General features: G+C 31.2%; 3 protein-coding genes across 3 annotated transcripts in view; 1 reads left to right on the plus strand and 2 right to left on the minus strand.

Moving 5' to 3' along the window:
• Positions 1 to 822: 822 nt before the first annotated feature.
• On the plus strand, positions 823 to 19,404 carry LOC100166266 (protein argonaute-2). Its single transcript, XM_003240572.4, has 19 exons — positions 823 to 1,518; positions 5,053 to 5,159; positions 10,693 to 10,800; positions 10,896 to 11,176; positions 11,240 to 11,371; positions 11,466 to 11,640; positions 11,696 to 11,918; positions 11,979 to 12,126; positions 12,562 to 12,819; positions 12,948 to 13,102; positions 13,237 to 13,307; positions 13,381 to 13,494; positions 13,587 to 13,753; positions 13,810 to 13,994; positions 14,058 to 14,154; positions 16,269 to 16,375; positions 16,438 to 16,567; positions 16,670 to 16,869; positions 17,621 to 19,404. The coding sequence occupies exons 2-19, from the start codon at positions 5,072 to 5,074 to the stop codon at positions 17,727 to 17,729; spliced, it is 2,748 nt and encodes a 915-aa protein (XP_003240620.1). The 5' UTR covers positions 823 to 1,518; positions 5,053 to 5,071; the 3' UTR covers positions 17,730 to 19,404.
• Positions 4,038 to 6,026, minus strand: Mrpl53 (39S ribosomal protein L53, mitochondrial). Its single transcript, NM_001162143.2, has 3 exons — positions 5,751 to 6,026; positions 4,849 to 4,961; positions 4,038 to 4,784 (listed from the first exon to the last, which is right to left on the minus strand). Exons 1-3 carry the CDS (start codon positions 5,894 to 5,896, stop codon positions 4,630 to 4,632), a joined length of 414 nt encoding a protein of 137 aa, NP_001155615.1. The 5' UTR covers positions 5,897 to 6,026; the 3' UTR covers positions 4,038 to 4,629.
• A 3,263-nt stretch (positions 19,405 to 22,667) lies between the features above and the next one.
• LOC103310209 (52 kDa repressor of the inhibitor of the protein kinase-like) overlaps positions 22,668 to 23,413 on the minus strand; it is a 4,803-nt gene continuing 4,057 nt past the window's right edge. Inside the window, exon 5 of the mRNA XM_008187703.1 lies at positions 22,668 to 22,922. Coding sequence (XP_008185925.1) covers positions 22,668 to 22,922 — 255 coding nt within the window. The remainder of the gene's footprint in view (positions 22,923 to 23,413) is intronic.

Genomic DNA, 23,413 nt, shown 5'->3' on the forward strand with positions numbered 1-23,413 from the left:
CTTTTTCAAATTTATGAAATGGCAAACATTTAAAATTGTTCTTTAATAGGACTTCCAGGCTGCAGTACTGCAGTATTGCTTTAATTCAAAACTTCCGATGGTATTAAAAATGCAAATTAAATTAATAGCATTTTAAAATAAACACTGCCCCCCCTTGAAAATTGTATTAAAATACGCCTCTCGAAGACGACTGCTAAGCAGGCGAGCGCGTGTGTGTGAACGCGTCGCCGAGGAGTCATGTGCGGGTCGACGTGCGCCTACTGCCTACCACACGCATTCTCGCCGCAGTCACAGCAGATGCCGGCAGGTACCTTATACCGGAGATTCATGAACAATTTGGCTTCCCAAAAGACAAAAAAAAATGTACCCGAAACCCGATACTGTTTTGCGCGATACAATTCTTTGATTAACGTTTTTAACACTGATCCAACCGAAGGATTTTTTTCTCGGTAAATCTATATAATAATATTATTCACATTATCATCATACATAATATTTTCATTTCGGCCGCCGCCAGCCAACCCTCTGCGCGTCATAACACGTCGTCCCCTCGAGGCTTCGGCGGCCGACCCTGACAAAGGCTGCCAGAGTGGTACGCGCGGTCGCTTATCGATTATCATCCCCACCCGACGACCTGGCCACCGTTCTTTTGACGGTCATTTGAAGGGATGGTTGCGCGAAAACCGACGGCAGCGTCGCCGTTAGCGCGGTGGCGGTGACTGTGGAGGAGCGATGCTGCCGCTGGTGGCGGTGGTGGTGACGGTGGCGGTGCAACTGCGTCGGTCTGACGCGGCGGCGGTGGATACATGCACAGACAGTGCTGCGCGGGCGCGCGCGTGTTGTTGTTGTTGTTGTTATTATTATTGTCGTCGTCGAAGCCGCCGCGCCGTTCCCTGTTGTACTCGTTGTAGTAGCCGTCGAACAGTACCAGCGGGTGTTTGTGTTCCGTTCGATCGTGTTCGCGTCGAGTGTGTTCGTCGGTCCGATCATCGCGTTCTCGCGAGAAAATCCGTCTCCATAATTTCGACAGAGTTGTAATCAGTATATTAATGAACGTTCTGTGCACCGCGTGCCTCTACGTAACGATAATAAAAAATATAACGTTGTCCACAGCCCTTCGTCCGATGTAATGCCACAATGGGACTGACTGGACGGAGGAAAAAAATCATAACAATAACAATATTATATCGTACGCCCCCAACGAAAACGTTGCGCACGCGAGACCTTGACCTTGAGACTTCGGTTCAGTAGACCAGTGTCGCCGCCGTCCGGTGTGCGTGCGTAGAGGTAGTTGTGCCTCTACGTTCTTGTTTTGCTACACGGCGCCCGGTATACCATCGAAAGAAGAGAAAAAGGTAGGTCGAAGGGAATAGGGAGAGAGAGAGAGAGAGTTAGAGACAGAGACACAGAGTACCTAACCCCGTTGAAAACAACAACCCCGGGTAGAAGGCTCAGATGACGATTGATGACTGAAGGCAGTCTCGACTGTGTCTTTGTCGCGAACGAAACACTGCGGAGGTGAGTGAATTTCTTCTAGGCATTATTATTGTTATAATTAGTTCCTATCCACGTCTCGTCTAAAAATCGTACCAATTTTCACTCTAAAAACCTAACGATGAAACTTAATAGTATTCGTAGTGTCTCATCTCACTCAGCGTAAAGCTGGATAGAAAGCAGCATAAAACGGTCCGTCGCTGTCTAATTCAAAGGGTATACGGGTTTGTTTTTTCAACCCGTTCTAAGTGTATGTTTTTTAACACGATATTCGACGTCGACCAGCCGGCTGAAATACCATGTAACATATTATTAATATTTGTATTATGCCAGGCGCTAAAGCCGCTCGCCATCGACGATGGTATAAAAAAATACCGTCCTACGATAATAATTTCGGTGTTGGCAATGATGCGGCCAGTTCCTCGCACACTAGTCACTATTCAGTAGTCAGTATGCAACGCGTCGCCGTACCGATGTGGCGATGTAATTTCCGACAAGTGTTACATAAACTATTTATCGTCATTCGTTGACGTCGTCGTTCTTGTTATTTGTTCACCTGAGTTATACGATTATCATAGAACAGTTTTTACTTGTTGTGTATTATACTTACCTATTGAACACCCGAGTCCAAACTCCAAAATGAAAATAATCGTGAAAACGTCCAGTGTTGGCCGTTTATAAAGCGACAAATCGCTCTGCGTAAAAATCGTTAGCGTAATTTACCGAAAATAGTAGGTATTTTTATTTTTTCAGTGCAATTCCATTATCTAATTCCAATAGCCCACGTACGACAAACGATTTTATTTTTATTATGATCGATTTATCAATATTCAATACCTAGTATAGGTACTTATACAATTTTTTTTTAATAGTGATCATTAATTCCCTCAATTATCCACTTAAAGCCAGTGACAATATTTGAATCCGATTGGCCAATCATCATTAGACATTAATACCAACCGACATATTCATAATATAATAGTATTGTACATACAAATATACAATGAGCACGGTGATGCATTTTAAAAATGTCTGTCAAATTCGCCAATAGAATGACACAATTAAAATGTGTTCCTCGAAAACAATATTCCACAATTATACGGCACTTTAACCATATAATTATCAGGACTCTGGAGGCTTACGGTATTTTAAAACTATTAAGTTCCTCGATTTCCTCGATCAAGACTTCATTAATCAATAATTAATGGTTTATTACTTTGCAGAGTCCTGCATTTTACATGTAATTTCCGGATTCAAAATATGTGTACCTGCCATTTTATTTTTTAGGTACTAGGACAGATTTATTACCATTAATGTATTTTGCATCACACTGTTTAAAATATCATTTTCATTTGGTATCGATCCTTTTGTCAAACATGTTTGTTGATAAAATAAATTAAATTTACTTTGTTAATACAATAAAATTGTCTAAATGTGTAGGTACATAATATGTATATAATATAATGTTTAGGTACTATTTTTAATAAAAACATTTTAGGTATACAAATTGAATAGGTAACATGCTAGTTATTTTGGTTTGTATTTAACTTATTTATTTTCACAAATATTCTTTAATATTTAGTCATGATGTATTAAATTAAATATTTTCATTTAAACGGTAATTACTGATCACTATATGTTATTATTACTACAGTCTACATGTTTGTATGATTGGATAAATTATATTATCAGGCCTCTCTCACTTTGGCCTAAGATATAGAAGCATTATAATTTACCTATGTTATAAAGGCATAAACCATACAATAATAGGTATTTAAATAACATTTATAAGCAGTTGTCAGAAAAATACAATTTTAGACACAATGTTTTCTTGTTCAAAATTGTCTGAGCAATTGAATACTTCATACACAAATATTGCAACACATTAATCCTCTAGTCAAAAGGAATAACACAGAATAACATGACTCTTTTTGCTCAAAATTGCTTAAATTTATGATTATACACATTGAATATTAATTTACCAATTCTTAAAATTATGTTGATATAAGTATATAATATTTTTTCAAAAAGCTTTAAGTTAAGGTCAATATATTTTGAAAATTTATTATAATATACTACAAATAATAAAATATTTTTTACAAGTTACATTACAATGTGACAATTTTAAACGTAATGAGCGTTGTTCTAATTTATAAAATACTATAGCAGACAACAGCCATGCGTATAATAATAATTAAATGTTATGAGAATTTATATTTCATTAATTTATAAATCGTCCCCGTTCATGCAAAGTACACTAAGTGCAAAAATCGACTTAAAAATTTGTATTTTAACAATAATAAGAGCTATAAATTTCACAGTGTCATATTACTTACAACTACTCATTAACAGCTACTTCCCTTAAGGGAAACTCAATTAAAAAAAGAAAGAAAAAAATTTGGTTACATATGGTATACATTTAAAGTTTGAAAAAATTTCAAAAGCTGATTCATGTTTTTGGACTTGGTGTGTTTTGCATGAACGGGGACGAAATATTGTTATAAATAATAAAATAAATAGGTAGGTATTAAATTATGAAATGGTTTGTTATGTAATATAATAGTTTTATAAGACTTTAATGAAATTTACTAAGATACATTTTTTTTATGTATTGTAAATATATTTTACATATTTTGTAAATACTAATAACAATTTTTGAGACTTTTTGAATTTACATATTAGATTGCACAAATGTATACAAAAGTTTAACTGTTCGTGTTAATGATTAAATGTTTTTGATTTGTAAAATAAGCATTTTGGTCAAGTTTCAATTTTAAAAATTTAAATGAATACATTTAAAAAGCAATTCTACCTATATTAAGTTTAACAAAAATATTACTGATAATTTTTAATTTCAATATTCATTCTTTATTTAAAATTATTATAAATTACAAGATTTTTACATAATGAAATAATTTGATTTAAATAACTAATTCTAAGAATATTATTTATCACCAATCTACAGGTTGTAATTTTATAAACTTTGATAAAATGTAAACAACTATTAATGTGAATGCCACAAAACATATTACAAATAAATACCACGATTCTTCATCAAAAACATCTGAAAAAGCTGGCAATTGATTATAGAATCCATTGATAATTGTTGTAGTATAATGTTCTTTTTTGGCCATTTTACCGCTTTCCTCCTTTTTTCTTATCAGTCTTTGTCACGAGAATTTCAGTTACTTCTTCTTTAGGTGCTAAGGGAGTTATATGTTTATTGAACTGTTGAAATATTTCCAAAACAGTTAAGTTTTGGCATTTAAATAACACTGATTCACCATTCACTATAAAGACAATTTTGAATCAACATACTTCAATTATTTAATTAAATTATATAAAATATTTTACCTAAAGAAACATCAATTGTTGATTCACTTCTATCGTTAACAACTTCGTTTCTTACCAAGCACAGAGGATTTGTTTTGATTATTTTCGGTGATAGTAAATAGTACATAAAATTCCTGTAAAATAAAAATAAATTTTATTATTATGTACACAGAAATTTAATATTTTGCAGATTGAATGTACATCCATTTTTTTGTTTTGTTATAGGAATAACATTTAATTAATCATGGAAGTAAACGCTAATTTTGTTGTACCTCAGGAACAGATTAATTTCAAACCAGTTTATGAAAACGTAAATGGGCATTTCAATGGATGTAAGTACTTGCAACTTTATTTGAATTATTTTCATAAATCAGATTGTTCGTTACTATATACCCTATGTATTTCTTATCGTATGAGACTTATACAACTATTTAAGCAGTTGCTAAACCGTAACTAAATTGTAACATTTTGTTATCTATTATGTTTGAAAAAATTAAGGTTATTCCGCTGGTATTAATACAATATTATAAACTTTTACTAACACAATAGCTTTATATGTATACTGATTTTTTTAAATGTAACTTAATAAGACTGGTTTATGTATTGCACAGTAAAAAAAATTGATTAAAATACTGTTATAATTTTAGAACAATTTTTTGGATTACATCTTGTTAATAACAAAAGCGTGATTTATAAAATTTAATTTAGATCGACTCGCGTCTTGAACGAAGTCTCGTCGTATAATATAACAAATGTTTCATCGTGCTGTCGAATCGATGCTTATCGAACGTACACCCACCGCCAATATTAGTGTTAGGTATATATTATTATTTTCGACGAGACCGAAAACGGCTTTCAAACATGGCGATTCAGTGACATGAAGTTTTGTACATAATAACAGCAGAGCCTTGAAAACGATTTACCTGGCCGTGGCAGCATTTTGGCTAAAAGGATCGAACTTGACAGACACTTTTTTCACGGGCTTGAGGTTCAATAATAACGTCTGTTTCCTTATCGCACTCACCAAGCCCGCCGACTTTGATTTCGTGCCGGAAAATGGCAGAGACATAGTTACTAGAGCCTACAATGAGCAGCAGTCGTACGTGTTCTTTTTTAGGGAACAATAATCGATAAAATCCCTGCGGGAGCGGCTGCACAGCACGCACTCTACGTCTCTACACTCTATTCTCTAATCTCTACCGCGGCGCTCACAGCGGTAACACCGACACACATTGCATTGCGTGACGTCACGAATCACGATTAAGAATACGGTCCGCCCAGGGATTGAGGTTATGGTTTCTTTCTCGCCCACATACCGCGGTAGTGGTGACCAACTGCGCGTCGGCCATTATATTTCAATTTTGCCGAGGTTGATGACGATCGAGCCGTAGCAGCGAACTGTGAAATGAAATCCAGTTGGGCAACACTGGTCGTCGGGCTTGGGTCATCTACGTGCGTGTTGTAGGGCAGTCCGTCGCGGTTTTTTAAATTTTTTTTCTCCGCTATCGTAATCATCCTTTCGGCGTCAACTTTTTTTTTAATAGCATAGTGTGTTCATTATCAGATTGTTACGATTTTTCCGTTTTTCAAATTTAATTCTTACAATAATGCACACAGTCAGTTGAACCTCACCGCCAACGATGTCCGACTCGAACGCTTAAGCGTGTAAGCTCGCTGCCGCTGTCATAACCGGAACAAACTATGTATCCCGTCGGCCAACGTGAGTACAAGGCACAACGCGCAGCGCGCGCACACACACACACACACGCACACGCACGATCACACTTCATATTATAGCTTTGTGTGCGGATTGATCAACAGAGCCATAGAGGCAATGACCTCCATTCCCAGAATAATATCGTGTTAACAAGACTGCTGTGGTGTCGGGGGTGTTTTGCCGTCTCCGATTTCGGATCCCGTACCGATGTCCCGCCCCTTAGCTGTTTGTAATTTTTAGAATTTTTATAAAAAAAAAAAAAAATGTTTGCGCTCTTAAATTAATTATTTTGAAAATCTACTTGGTCCTCCGGCTGTCGTCGACGCTCACGATTTTCGGCCCTTCGATGTTTTTTCGTTTCATTCAATTCTGCAAAAAATAACATATTAATGGGTTTACGTTAAGAGCTCGGTTCCCCACCCACTCCAGTCACACCAGCCTTGTCGAAATGATGAAACATTAAGATTTGACGAATCGCTGATGATAATTGATGAAAAATAAAAATTGCACTACCTAGATAGGTATTCTCTTGAGTGGCAGTTACTATTGCCAGACTGGTGGTTTTTTTTTTTCAACTTGACATTTTATTGAATTATATTCTTTTAGAATGGATATCAATATCTCGGGCATAAAGAAAAATTACTTGTCACTTTACCACTTTTTTATTCGCGGTAAAATTATGTATTTACTCTTATTGCTTAACATAATATTATTATTGTTAAGGGGATTTGAAGAGATTATTTTCTGCCTGTCTAACACATGCTCAACATTAAGTTCGGTCTACAAATTTTGATTGCACCATCGTCCTTAACTAGTTGAAGTCGAGGTTAAAATACACAATTAAAAAAAACAAACAATATTCATTATAGGCATATTAAACTAGAGTGATGCGCGAATGCGTAAATATCGCAAAATGGCGAAATTCATGAGGCCATAACTTTAAAATAGGCCCGACCGCCAAATTCTGACTTCAAGATTAATTTCATTTTAGTTAACTAGATATAAGTCTAAGAAAAAAGCATGTCCAGTAAAGTAATAAAGTTCCAAGATAGTTCCTATTAAGTACGTAGCAATAGGTAGTTAAAAGAATGTGTTCTTGTTATGTATTCTTGTAATATTCAATGAATTTTATAACTTAAAGAAGGCCGTATAATGATTTTTCTTTATCTCATAGTATAATGTTTGTGTCAGATACTGCCTCATAGACAAGGAGATTAGTATAGGAGATGCACAGAAGTGATTTTAAGATGAATGTAATTATGGATGGTTAATATTTTGATATTATAGAAAGTTCAAAATAATAATAAATTAAATAAGACTATATATTTTGATGTAGGTACCCATCATAAATTTGTTTTCATTAAATAAAAGATAATAGGTATTTGAAATATACAATTTAAAAAGTATATTTGTTTCAGATTAGTGAGAAAAATAATAACTATATACTCTTAAAATTCATTGACACATACTAGTACTTACCAGTGGCGTCATTTGGGGACGGTAACTGGGGAATTTGCCCCAGTCTAGTATTTACATCAACCTTAAGTCAGCAGATTTACCAACACCACCCCTTTCCCTTAACCACTATGGCACTATGCTATGAGAATCTGAGTGAAAAAGTCCGAAAAGCAGTGAAAAGTTGCCCTAGTCTAATAAAAACTGAAATGACGTCACTGGTACCTACTGAACTGAAGATGTAGACTATACAAATATTTAAAGCAAAATATTAATATTATGATGCTTTTTTTATTTATTTATTATATTTATAGCAATATAGCTGGAATTTAGTATTAGAAGTTTCTACAGATTGCTACCATATGTAGTCATACACTCTACCTCATATATATTAAATATTATATTATGCCTATTAAATAACATTTCAAATTGGACTAAGACATTAACTCTAAAATATTTAAAAATTTCTCTGTGCGTATTAGTATTGTTACATAACATTATGTAGGAACCTACTTAATTAATGCTTACGCTATCATATATATGATTTTACGAATTGAAAAAAGGTCTGGCAGAAACGTGGGGACATTCATCCCCCCCCCCCATATTCCATTTATACAAATAAAATAAATTATTTATTATTAATTGTAAAACTGCTTATAAAATGTATAATAGAAATACTTGATTGAAAAAAAAAATAACTGCATAAAACTGCACTAATTGAAACTAAGCTAGTAGCTTCTAAATAGTTACTTAAGTAGGTACCTACCACCTATACTCTGCCAAAACAGAATAATCACATTTGCGCGCTCAAATGACGGTTTTGTGAGTGCTGAAACAAAATTTTTTCCCCCCTTTTGCTAAAAGAAGTTTACCAATTACAAACCATGTACAAACTTTTACGACTTTCAAAATCTGTGACAGATCTCCCATTATTACGGTTTGTTGAAGGAGATGCGCAGCACAGACACGAAAATCAGTTGGCCAAACTGATTATACTCTTTTGAAATAGAGTACCTCCTATAGTTAATTTCATTTAAAATTTTTACTAAATAATATTTACCTATGCTATTTGGTTTTTTTGTGTTACTTGTGCAAAAATTTTATGCACAGAGGTCAGGTGGGGTAACAGCGACGTAGTTTTGTAAAATCTCAGTTCAATGGAACATACCATCTTACTGTATTCCTTTGAGGAACATTTCATCCATTAATACCTATCAGGAATTCAAATTTGTATTAAAAAAAAAAAAGTGTCACACTTTCCCTAACCTAACCTAACCCTTTGCTACCAGGTTAAGTGCAAAATTGGTACTTTTATTACAGTTTTATTCAAGCTATTCCTTGACCGGGGCAATTGGCAAAACTAATGAAAATCTTCTAACAAATTCCATTGAAAGAATTAAATTATTTTAATTTATCAAGATTTGACAGACCATCAGTTTTAAAAAATTTATGTTTAATACATATTAGTTTTTTAAGTTTCGATTGTTATAAATTATAATGTTAGCACATATTAAAAGTATAATTGTTAACTATTTGCATATTTAAATATGAATACTTATAACTCATAAATATTTTAGTCTCAAACAATGTTTATAAAATCTTTTTAACTATTTATCAAAATAATGCATGTCACACATTCCCCTTGTGGAATTTTGCATGTTGGAAGTGCATAATCGGTTAATTCTCATTTGTATCATACAATTAATATAATTCATAAAGAAAATAGTATTATAAATATAAAGAACATTTAGGTATTTACCTAATTTGAAATTATTTTGAGCAATTTAAGTTAATTAGACCGAATTATAAATATACGAGTAAATAACTGATTAGCTTTTCGGATAGTGATTACTGTTGTGTTTGATATCATAAAGTGTAACCAACATTATACAACATTTGTTTACCATTAAACTTTGTAATTTTCTTAAAATCAACTTTATAATTGAAAGATTATATTATTTATAACCCGATTAGGCACTAGCCCCGTTAGGCTCTTACCCCTTCTGATCTTACCTATTTTATTTGAAACAGTCTGTCAACAAGTTATATCCGAGTGTAAAGATTTTAGTGAATATGTGACTAGTTTCACTGCCCAAGTTACAGATTACCTGAATAGTTCTTTTGAAAATAATGTATTTTGGCTATGAAACGGGCCTCGGTACTGTAAATACAACTACCTTTGGGCATATTAAAATATATTGTACTTCCCTATTATGGTATTGACAGAAAATCATAATTATTAATTTTTTTCAACAATGTGTTAAAGAAGTAACTCAATTAAATACAAATTTTATTACTAAAATTAGATTGTTTATGAAAAAAACTTTATCTATTAAGAATTTTTTTTATTGACGAGATACCTATCCTGTGAGAACTGTTTAATTTCAATGATATCAGTATAAGGATAAGTTAGAGCAGAATAAGTATTTAAAATTGGAATTAGTATCTTGATATTTTAATTTATATTAATAACTTAAAATTATTTATTATTATAAATTATAATTTAAAGTATTGATGTACTACTAATTCTATTTTTTTTTTTTATTTTACTTAATTAAATAACGTAAGTTATCGTAGTTGTATACTAGTAGCTTTTATAAATATATATATATAATATAAAGTACATAAATAAATATTACAAATTTATATTTTAATTATCTCTTAAATCATAATTTTCTGAACAAATGTTTTAGCCCCTGCGCCACCTGTTGTGGCCCCAGTACCAGTTGGTGTACCTGGAGCAATGGGCGTTCTTCAACCTCAGGCTCCTGCATTGCAACCACAACTAGTTGATGTACCAGGTAAAATTTCATTATAATAATTTTATTTTTTGTTGTCAGTTTTTGTTTATTTATGAACTGTTTGTCATTAAAAATTCTTTGTTATCAATTAATAGTATTCAATTGTCCACGCCGACCAAATCTGGGACGAGAAGGCCGACCAATTGTGCTTCGTGCTAATCATTTTCAAATATCAATGCCTCGTGGTTATGTACATCATTATGACATCAATATTCAACCAGATAAATGTCCTCGAAAAGTAAATCGTGAAATTATTGAAACTATGGTCCATGCGTACAGTAAACTTTTTGGTAATCTTCGACCTGTATTTGATGGTCGCAACAACTTATATACAAGAGATCCATTGCCTATTGGAAACGATCGAATGGAATTAGAAGTATGTGTTTTTTTTTAAATTATATTGTTATGACTTATTAAATTTTATTAATTTTTATTTCAGGTTACATTGCCCGGGGAAGGTAAAGATAGAGTATTCCGTGTTAATATTAAATGGTTAGCTCAAGTATCATTATTTGCTTTGGAAGAAGCATTAGAAGGCCGCACAAGACAGATACCATATGATGCTATTTTGGTTAGTTCATCTTATTCTACCTACTTTTAATTAATAATTAATGATTTATTGTTTATTATTTATGTTAATATCCAATTTTTTTTTTTTTATGTAGGCCTTAGATGTAGTCATGCGACATCTTCCATCAATGACTTACACACCAGTAGGTCGCTCATTTTTTTCTTCGCCTGAAGGGTACTATCATCCATTAGGTGGTGGTAGAGAAGTTTGGTTTGGTTTTCACCAGTCAGTCCGGCCATCTCAATGGAAAATGATGCTTAATATTGATGGTAATTTATTAAAATAAAATTAGCTTATTTTCATTTACATCTTTTTTTCTTTTAGTGTCAGCAACAGCTTTTTACAAAGCACAACCCGTTATAGAATTCATGTGTGAAGTGTTGGATATTAGAGATATTGGTGAACAACGAAAACCATTAACAGATTCACAAAGAGTTAAATTTACAAAAGAAATTAAAGGTCTTAAAATAGAGATTACACATTGTGGAGCAATGCGAAGGAAGTATAGAGTTTGTAATGTTACAAGAAGACCAGCTCAAATGCAATCGTAAGCAATTAATTTCAAAGTTTATTTATATTGTCATACATTCTTTGAAATAATTTTTAGTTTTCCATTGCAATTGGAAAATGGTCAAACAGTAGAATGCACAGTTGCTAAATATTTCTTAGACAAATACAAGATGAAATTACGTTATCCACATTTACCATGTCTTCAAGTTGGACAGGAACATAAACATACATATCTTCCTTTGGAGGTTTGTTTATTTGGATGATAAGTATATTTTTAATACAAAGTAACAGTATTTAATTACCATTAACTTATAACTCTGCTACCAATTAAACTGTTCTGATCTGCTTTACCATTTTTTTTTAACTTTATATAGTATTATAATGTTTAACATGTACCTACTAGTGGGTTAATTGCTCTGAGTATAAATTATCCATCAATAACTATCCAATTTTTTTAATTCATTATTGAATTCTACATACATTAATACAACTAATTAATTTAATTCAAGTCTTATTTAAATTGTTTTAATATGTCTGATAAAACAATTGTTATATCTTAAATAACTTATGTAATATAACGGGTATATTTACAATCACAGTTTATGATAGGCGTAGTGTGACTTAGTAGATCTGTGTCTTGTCAGCACCAAGTAGTAACCATTGTAAACTTTTTTTATTAGGTCTGTAACATAGTTGCGGGTCAGCGGTGTATTAAAAAATTAACTGACATGCAAACATCAACCATGATAAAGGCAACTGCAAGGAGTGCTCCTGATCGTGAACGAGAGATTAATTCCTTAGTTCGTCGAGCTGATTTTAATAATGATTCATATGTACAAGAATTTGGTCTTACCATATCAAACAGTATGATGGAAGTGCGTGGTCGTGTTTTACCACCCCCAAAATTACAATACGGTGGACGAACTCTACCAAATCAGGTATAACAATATGTCCAGATTTTTGTCCACTGTATATATATAATATATATTGTTAGGATTAAATTTTTGAGAAGAATCCATCCCTAAAAAATATATTTATTTAATTTTATAAATTATGTTAATTATAGGGAGGATTAAATGTCCAACAAACGAAACAACAAGCATTACCAAATCAAGGGGTTTGGGATATGAGAGGCAAACAGTTCTTTACAGGTGTCGAAATTCGTAATTGGGCAATAGCTTGCTTTGCACCACAGAGAACTGTGCGTGAGGATGCGTTAAGGTAACTAAAAGTAATTTAATAATTATTAGAATAGGAGAATTGAATTATTCAACAATGTGTATTTTGTCTAGAAGTCTCAAAAATGTATTGTAATTTTGATTATTAGTATGTACTGTATACTATTTATTTTATAGAAATTTCACAACACAACTCCAAAAGATAAGCAGTGATGCTGGCATGCCAATAGTTGGTCAACCATGTTTTTGTGAGTACAAATTTAAAAATATACAACAAATTTAATTTTATTGGACTAAGGCACTAAGCATCTTTTTTAACAGGTAAATATGCTACAGGACCTGACCAAGTAGAACCTATGTTCCGCTATTTAAAATCAACATTCACTGGATTACAACTTGTAGTTGTTGTCTTACCAGGGAAAACTCCAGTATATGGTATTGTCATTTTTATTTTCTTAAGAATTTTTAATGTTTCTAATTGATTCAAATGGAAAAATAAAATGTGTTTTATAAATTGTTATTATTAGCTGAAGTCAAAAGAGTTGGAGACACTGTTCTAGGAATGGCTACACAATGTGTTCAAGCAAAAAATGTTAATAAAACGTCACCTCAAACATTGTCCAATTTATGTTTAAAGATCAATGTGAAATTGGGCGGTATCAATAGCATTCTTGTACCTAGCATCAGACCTAAAGTACATACATTTGTATAAAAACCACTGGCTTATTATTAATAATTAATATTCTCTAGGTATTCAATGAACCAGTGATATTTTTGGGTGCAGATGTAACTCACCCACCTGCGGGTGACAATAAAAAACCATCCATTGCAGCAGTAGTAGGATCTATGGATGCACATCCCAGTCGTTATGCCGCAACTGTACGTGTACAACAACACAGACAAGAAATCATTCAAGAACTTAGTTCTATGGTCAGGTATGTAGCATATTAAACATTCTTTAATATAATCATATTATTAATTATCATATTTATTTTTAGGGAACTCCTAATCATGTTCTACAAGAGCACTGGAGGTTATAAACCTCATAGAATTATATTATATCGTGATGGAGTATCCGAAGGACAGTTTCCTCATGTATGTTTTGTCTTTTATATATATATAAAAAATACTATACTCTGTTCAAGTTAAGAAACGTAGTCAGCGGCGACCAGTTTTTATCGGGCTGCTGTCATGCAACACCTGGTTAGTTATCTATATACCCGCCATGTAGTATTGCCATGCCTCTGCGAATAAGTCAGCTGCCGACTATGTTTCTTAACTTCAACAGAGCATAGAGTTGTATTTTTATTTATTTTTTAATATGGTGTTAAGCTTTTTGTTTAGTATTATATTTTAGTTTCATGTTTTAAAACTACTAGTATCTTTAGTAATTAGGTATACTCAAATACTCATAAAATTTTTGAAATTTCAATGCAAAATAACATATTTTTGTTCACCAAAATAATCGTAATACCATGTAACTTCCATTTAACAACATTTTCTTTTTACCGAAATATTTTTGAAAACCAAATTTATTCAATTCCATTAAACAAAAATCTGTATAATATGAATTTTTTTTATGCTCTGTGAGACTTATTAAAAGGATGCTACACAAATATTTATTGTCTCCGTCTTACAAGTGCGTAACATAGAAAATGTACGCTTAGCATGTGACGTTTAGCTTTGTTAGCTTAAAAATTTGAGTGTATTGCCCTATAATTAAACTTGATGGTAAGAACATTATCTGTGTTTGTATGTGGGTTTTTACGATAACTCATTTTTTAAGTGAGATATGAGCATTTGTAATTTTTCGCTATATTATATATGCATAACTTGTTAAAAAAATGAACAATTATAAAACACCCACATGCAAACAGATAATATTCTTACCTTCAAGTTTCAAAATAGGTCGATTTACTCTTAGTTTTTAAATTAACAGTGCTTAACGTTATTTGCCGAGCGTAAATTTTCTATGTTACGCACTTATAAGACAGAGACAACAAATGGCCATGTAGCGTCCCACTGTATTTGTATGTATATTTAAGTATAAGCAACTTAATTAATAAACCCTATTGGAAAAAAAAATATTAATAGGATGTCAGCGTAATATTTGTTATCCCTCAAACCCAAGCGCAATATGATAAATGTTTAAAATTGTTTTTTTTTTGGTAATCTTACGAGTAAAATCACTCATTACAACAATTACGTTGAATAATATTTTTGAGAGTTTGACATAGTATCAGTTTTATATTTTATTTTTATTTGACTGTATAAAACTTAAAATTAAAAAAAAAAAATTGGTAATTTAAATGAATTTTAAATTGTTTTTATATTAATTTATGTCACACCCTCAAGAATTTTACCCTTTAAAGTTTGTATAAGATTACTCAAATAGAAAAAAAAAAGTATTTGTGTTATGTCTATTTTTTGCTTGGACAAAGTGACAAAATAAACGGGAGTGATAAATTGGGTCCTAAATGACCTTTTCTCGGTTAATTGAGTCCCAGAAAAAAAAGGTTAGTCCGTTCATCCTATATTTTAAAGTCAAATTTTATAATTATGGTATAAATTATAAAATAAAATAAATTTTCATTATTATAATGAAATTACTGTGTATGTATTTTTAATAATAAATATGTTCTCAGTATAAACTTAAAGGATACAGATTTGACAAACTTAAATTGAATGATAGTATTAAGGGACCCGGCGCCAGTTTTTTAAATTTTAAGAGTTTAAACTTTTGTATGAGTTGACTAAACAAGGGCTTGAATCTTTTTCCTCCAATTTTGTCCTAAATGGCTAAATGGGAACTGCATCCTTTTATATCAGCTCTAGGCCTGTTAGCTTTGCACCCATCCATATGTTAAGCAATATAAAAATCTATAAACACTACATCAAAAGAAGATGCTTATTGAATTTGGTATTTAAATTTCTTAAATAGGCTTAATCAAAGTTACGACAATGTGGTATCTCATTTTTGGAGGAAAGTATCTATAGCCTGGTAGGTAAGTGGGTTTCTAGCCGAGACCCCACTTACCTAGTCTAAAACCAAACAGTGTACTGACATCATCCTCTTAACAGATAATAATCATTAATCACATTTTTTTAAATATAATTTTTTTTGTATTATTATTTGTTTTTAAATATTGCATAGCCTATTATTTATTTTTTTGTGTGTTTTCTTATATTAACATTTTCTTTTGTCATAGGTCTTACAACATGAACTTACAGCTATTCGAGAGGCATGTATAAAGTTAGAAGGTGATTACAAACCAGGAATCACTTTTATTATTGTTCAAAAACGTCATCACACCAGGTTTGCTTTTTTTTAGTATTTCAAGTCTTATATTTTTAATAAATTATTTCATATTGTTTTAGATTGTTCTGCGCTGATAAAAAGGAACAATCAGGAAAATCTGGAAATATTCCAGCTGGTACAACAGTTGATGTTGGGATAACACATCCTACAGAATTTGATTTTTACTTATGTAGTCATCAAGGAATTCAGGTAATAATTAGTAATAGTAAATTTTTACTTTTATTATATATATATATTTATATATAATAATAATATATATCATGTTTTATAATTTAATAAAAATGCTTACAGGGAACAAGTCGGCCAAGTCATTATCATGTTCTATGGGACGACAACCATTTTGAGTCCGACGAATTGCAATGCTTAACATACCAATTGTGTCACACTTATGTCAGATGTACACGTTCTGTGTCTATACCTGCACCGGCCTATTATGCTCATTTAGTTGCATTTAGGGCTAGATATCACTTAGTCGAAAAAGAACATGACAGGTAACATTATTGAATTTACTTATTTTATAATTAATATGTTTGTAGAGTTCCTCGGGATTAATTTTTTTCTTAGAGTACTAATTGTTCCAAAATTGTTTTAAACTGATTGGGATTAAGAGAATTAATGTACCTATTAGTTTTACCATGATGTGTGTGTGTTTTTTTGTTGTTATAACTTATAATTTATTATTTAATAGCCGTAAATTCTTGGAATTTTCACCAAAAATTTATTCTAAAACAAAATATACTTTTAGTGTAGCTTTCAAGGTATAAATAAAAATCTAAAATTATTTATAACTTAAACTTTGGATCTCAAATAAAATGATTTATTAATTATTCCCATGCATGTTACCATTTCTGAATAGAATATGACTAGCTTTTCCTCATCGTATACATTCATGTATAACCTGTAGCTGTATATTCTAAAGATCCAGTAGTTATACTCGTACAAAAAGAGAAACTTGCTCCATTTATCAATGTAATTAATCTACCAAATTTGAATTCAATGATGAATCAATGTGTGCATAATAATTGATTCTAGCAGTAACTGTGTCATCCGCCTGACTTAGTAGGGAAATGAGTAAAAACAATTCCCAGTACTTTTCAAAATGATAGGTAAAAATTAAACACTCGAAAATTGTGGTCCGGATACCAAGGGGAATTAAAATACTTTTTTGGTGCATTGTATATTAATCAGATACAATATAATGTTTTATGAATTGTTTGTAAAAAAAGACTTATTGTTTTTCAGTGGTGAAGGATCACATCAATCTGGCTGTAGTGAAGATAGAACACCAGGCGCAATGGCTCGAGCTATTACAGTACATGCAGATACAAAGAAAGTTATGTACTTTGCTTAAAATACCAAAATTGAAAAAAAAAAAGATTACTGCGCAACATATAATATTAATATTAGGCATAAATTATAATACGACCTTGCCAATCATTGCCTTTAAATGTAACTTTAGACCAAAATAATTATTATTTTTTCGACCTCTGACAATTAATTTTAAGTATTCATTGTCTTATTATTATTTTTTTTTTTACGTTTTGAATTCCCATCTATATTTTAGACATTTTCCAAAGTTCAATTTTGTTGTTGCTAGTATTTGTTTTGTTACCTATTTTTCTTTCTTTTTATTTCTAATCAAAATTAGACATCACTTGAATGCTTCCAGTATCTTAGTTATGCGAAAATTCTAGTCTAACCGGTGTATCGTAGGAAATGTTTTTGAATAGCAACAGCAGTAATGAAAAATGCATTCCTCTTTTAAAATATATAATTATTGTATAATAAATTTATCATATTATTGTTAAGTGTGTATTATAGTCATAATTAGTAATTGTTTGTATTCCAATCTTCCTGCCAACTTAATCTCTACTTATCTGATTTTATTTCTTCGATTCTCGAGCTTAAATAATTTTAATTGTGATTAACTTTAATTGTATTTAGTTTTTCTGGTTGGTTATTTCCCATTACTTGTTGACGTAGACTTTTGTTAAATGTGGTCCTCAATTAAACCGGAAATGTGGTACCAGTCATTGCTTAATATCTCAATAGTCTTAATTTATATACTTCAATGAGTTTTATTGTTGACTGTTGTTTAATTACCTCTAACAATTTTGCAAAATACTTCTATTGTGATTAATAACTAAAATAATATTTTATTTTTATATTATACATATTGGTATTATACCTGAAGTATATTATTTTGTCTTATTAAAATACAAAAACTTTTTCTTTTGGGGTTAAGTTGTAACAAACACTAATTGTACCTGATACTTAAGAATATTATACATCTTAATGTTAGCAGATAAGATTTCAATTCAAAATGTTTTTAGGTTAACTTGATCAAATTTTTAGGGGACAAAATTAATTTCCCTCAAAATTATTTTTAATATTTATTACTTAGGTAAATAAACCAAATTTATACACTTAATATTTAATACCTTAAACTGTAATATATATATTATTTTTTTTTTGATTACCATAGTATTATATTAATCAAACAATGCATATTATTCTAAAATGTGCATTTGATTGGTACCACAATAATGCTAACCCTCCGATTATATAATTTGAGTATTAAATCAATTAAATTTAAAAATATTTATATATATACATTTACCTAATAAGAATAATAATAATAATGATAATGATAATAATGTAATAATAATTATTATTATTACTATTTTATACAATATATTATATAAATTTAATCTTAGTTAGAAAATAAAATTTGGTTAATATTTAGTTATCCGGTATTAAAAAAGCGTATAAGTATACTCTTATTTTAAGTATACTTTTTATGCCTTTTAAACTGCCGGTGTAAGTATATTTAATATTTATAGGAAAAATAAAATGGGATAACTTTTATCATACCCATTTAATATATATTACGCTTATATTGTGTTAGTTTTTTTTTTTTTTTTTCATTAAAATGATGGATCTATAACTTTTTTGCAAATCATAATTATACGAGGTATTTGTATTATAAATTATAATAATATATATTTTAACATTGTAGTGTAAAATTTGTTTTAAGTAATTTGATTTTAAAAAAATATTGTTTTAAGATAATAATATATGCATCAAAAACATACAATTTAATTTGCGCTTAATTAATACCCGTGTATCTATCTGATAATTCTTCATTTACAATGTGGTTTAAGCCAGTTTAAGGGATTCAATAATTTACATAATTTTAAAATTATTCTATATGAAAATAGGTGTTATAAATGGTAATACTTGTATATACATAATATATATTAGATATATAATTAATATAATAATAAACATGATATTTATTACCTTTTGGTGTGCAATTGGCGGATATATAATATATTCAAACTTTGTAAACGTTTTATTCAATCTTCTAAACATTTTGGTAAAGCATTGTGTAACATTGGTTCAAATGTATTTTAAAATATGTGTTCGCTTTTCTGATTTTAATCTTATTTTTAAATTGATAATATTACAGATGGACAATATTTGGATAGGTTATTTTTATGTTTTTTTTTTATTATATGATTTAAATATGAGTTACCAAATGTTTATCCGTACCAAATTAATCTATAAAGATAAACAGTGTATATGAAATATTGAATCAGATAAGAATAAAAATACATTTATCGCTTCGCTTAAAATATAAAAGTTATATACTGAAAAAATAGATAAGTAATTACGAAATTCTAAAAATACTGTCTTGTAACTAAAATAATATTATTTTTTTTTTTTTTTTTTTGGTTGAGGCTTCGACAACTTAGGTCATTAGCCTTTGGTACTGTGGGGGGTGGAACTGTAGGTTTGTTTGTTTGGAACACGTGGGCAGAATTTTTTAGTGGGCACCCGTAGGTATCTGCCATTGCCCGGGTGGGGGATGGCGGCACTTGTTCTCCGGACACCGTGACTTGCCCGGAGAAAAATGCCGCCCGATGGCCGGGAATCGAACCCGGACCGGCTGTGCCGAAGTCGACGCGTTGACCGCTCGGCCACCTCGTCCCCCTAAAATAATATTATTTTCTAGAATAATAAACAAAATATAGTTTAAACAATTCATTATGCTTTTCTGGTTTTCTCAATTTTAGGAACTGCGTGCTTTACATTTTTGTGCATTACAAAAGTTGGATGTTACTAAAAAAAAAAAAAAAAAAGTGCCAGAAGTTTTGAGGTACTTTAAAAAATAGGAAAGCAGTGGCGTCATTTCAGTTGTTCAGAGGGGGGGGGGGGGCAAAATTTTTGACCGGCCCAAAATAAAACTGAAAAAAAAAAAAAAAGCTAGCTAACATTTACATTACATTACAATATTGCATTTTTATCTCAATACCCTCCTTATACATAATTGTATACTTACTATAGTTCAAAGGTTAATATCATAAGCATACAGGTAAGTAACCCATTTTTTTGAGTGATAACAATAACTAAATAATTAATACATATATGTAGAGGTTACTTAAATATATTACCTATTGGCTACTAAATCAGAGGTTCCCAAACTGTGGGTCGCGATTATATTTTTGGTGGGTCGCGCTATAATTTGATATAACACATATTTTTCATTGATGTTCAAAGTTCAAATACAGTTTTTCGTTAATCGTTATCTGCGAGATTGATGATTACTAGTTTACAGCACCGTATCAAACAGATTAATAGTTATACCTATTGAAAAGAAAGCGATTTATCTGAAACAAATTAGTGTTAGTAAGTACCTAAATACCTAAAAAAAAAAAAAGGTCATTCAATGTATTGTGGGTCGCCAAATTTTAAAAAATTTAAAAAGGCTAGTCAATATTACCTCGTAACAGTCAACCTAATAATTTATTACCTGTATACGTTAACGCTCCTCCAAGGAAACCGAACCAAGTTTCGAAGTTGGTTTGTTCATATATTCAATTTAAAACTTACAATCTCAAGAATTTCCGTTGCACTTACACAAATTTTACCTTGAAAAAACATTTTTATTCATTGATTTACCTCCGGCTTTTACTATATATAGTATTATTCTAAATATTCGTTCAAATAATAAATGCAATGTTACCTACTTCGTATGTTCAAATAGTAAAGTAGGTACCAACTAAACATTTCATGAATCAATAGTAATTACTAGTTTTAGTGGGCTAAAATATTGGTCACTTAAATTAATACATTTTTATGCAACCCGATTCCCGGCAATTCTTTCACTGTTTCACCTCCTCGGTTTTACACTTTTACCTTTTACGTATGCCATGCAGATATTTATACTACAATGAATTATGGTTATAATTATAATTAGAGACCGGATTTATATGCACAAAAAGACCTCGAAATATGCTTCTAAAAATGCTCTAATATGCTACAAAATATGCATTTATTTTTAAATATGCACATAAAATTGAATCGAAAACATCTTAATTAAATTTATGTAAAAAATAAGTATTAATTAATGAAGTAATAAAAGAGGTACCTATATAAGGGTTTTAATAGTATAAAAAAGTATATTTTTGTCATCTTCACTAAGTTTTTATCTTCAATCTATAAAATATTATCCCTGATCAGCTTCCGTCGAACACTTGAACTCTATTATAGGAACAACGAATTTATTTATATTAATATTTTTTTTTTTTTATTAATAAAAACCTCGGCATCTAGGGCCATTGGCTACTTCAAATTTACGGGGTTACATTGGAAGGTAATTGCTTAACATTAATACACATATTATTTTACAGAAGGTTGATTAAATTAGAATTGATTATAAATGATATCGTGTTTTGGATGTTGGCTGGCTGAAGGGCTTCGGCAAGAATGGGAGAAACTCCTGCTTCCCGTTTTTCTCTCTCAAATTGGCGGCATTCAGATATAATATGCTTGATTGTGAGCTGTGTGCCGCAGCTTGTACAAATAGGGGGGGGGTCTTTCTTCTTCATCAGATGTTGGTGGGTTAACGATAAGTGTCCGATTCGCATTCTGTTGATTGCCGTTTCTATTTTCCTGGATGTGTTCGATGGAGAGGTCCATGCTATGGTGGTGTGTTTGATCTCGTTTAGTTTGGTAGAACCTAGTCTCCAAGCCCGAAGCCATATGTTGCTTGTGATTGTTTTTGATAGAGATTTAGCGTCGTGTAGCGTAAAGACATTAAGTTTTATAGCGTCCGGGGATGTTATTGCTTGGCAAGCATTTTCATCGGCTCTCTCGTTTCCCGTGATTTGACTGTGGCTGGGTATCCATATCAAGATTATGGAGTATCCGGAATTTGTGAGTTTATGCAGTTGGTTCTGAATTTTTCTCGCGATTTCGTTCGGAGTGAAGGGGTTTTCGATGCTTAGTTTAGCGAGTCGCTTAGAATAGCTGCTTTGAGTATGCGTCTTGTTTTGATGAGGTCTAGGGCGTAAGAAATTGCCGTTGCCTCCGCTGAGTATATTGAGCAGAAATTGGGGAGTCTCAGCATTGATACGTGGTCTTTAACTACTACTGCAGCTCCAACACCGTTATCAGTTTTGGAGCCGTCGGTGAATATTTCAGTGTGGTCACTGGTCACAGAGATCGGAGGTGATTGATTGTAGGTGTTCTTTAAAGACTATGGGTGGGGTATCATTCTTAACTAGTTCGCTAAGTTCGCTGTTTACATAGTTGTTGAATAGCCAATAAGGGGCCGTCAGAGGGATTTCATTTTTAATAACATCTGGGTGCGGGAAATGGGTGATATTAATATTATAATAATATATTATATTATATACATATATATATGTATATATGTATATCACCTTTTTTTTTGGCAATAATTACTGGTCGTAATATTATCGATATCATGTGGCTGTGAACTTCAGTGATGTAGTCCGAAAAAATTCATAGGTACACGCCTTAATCATTGTCAAAAATAACTTGGGGGGCTACGCCCCCAAACACCCCCAGTCTACAATATATTATTCGGTACGCGTACAACACTTCATCTATTTGTCTATATAATATAAAATAGAACCTCATAAATTATGATTGATATATTTTAAACTCATAATCCATTAGAAAAAATTCTAACTATAATTTTTCTCAAATTATAAGTAACAAATT

This window comes from Acyrthosiphon pisum, chromosome A1, assembly GCF_005508785.2.
Source record: "Acyrthosiphon pisum isolate AL4f chromosome A1, pea_aphid_22Mar2018_4r6ur, whole genome shotgun sequence".
In the NCBI taxonomy this organism is placed as follows: domain Eukaryota; kingdom Metazoa; phylum Arthropoda; class Insecta; order Hemiptera; family Aphididae; genus Acyrthosiphon; species Acyrthosiphon pisum.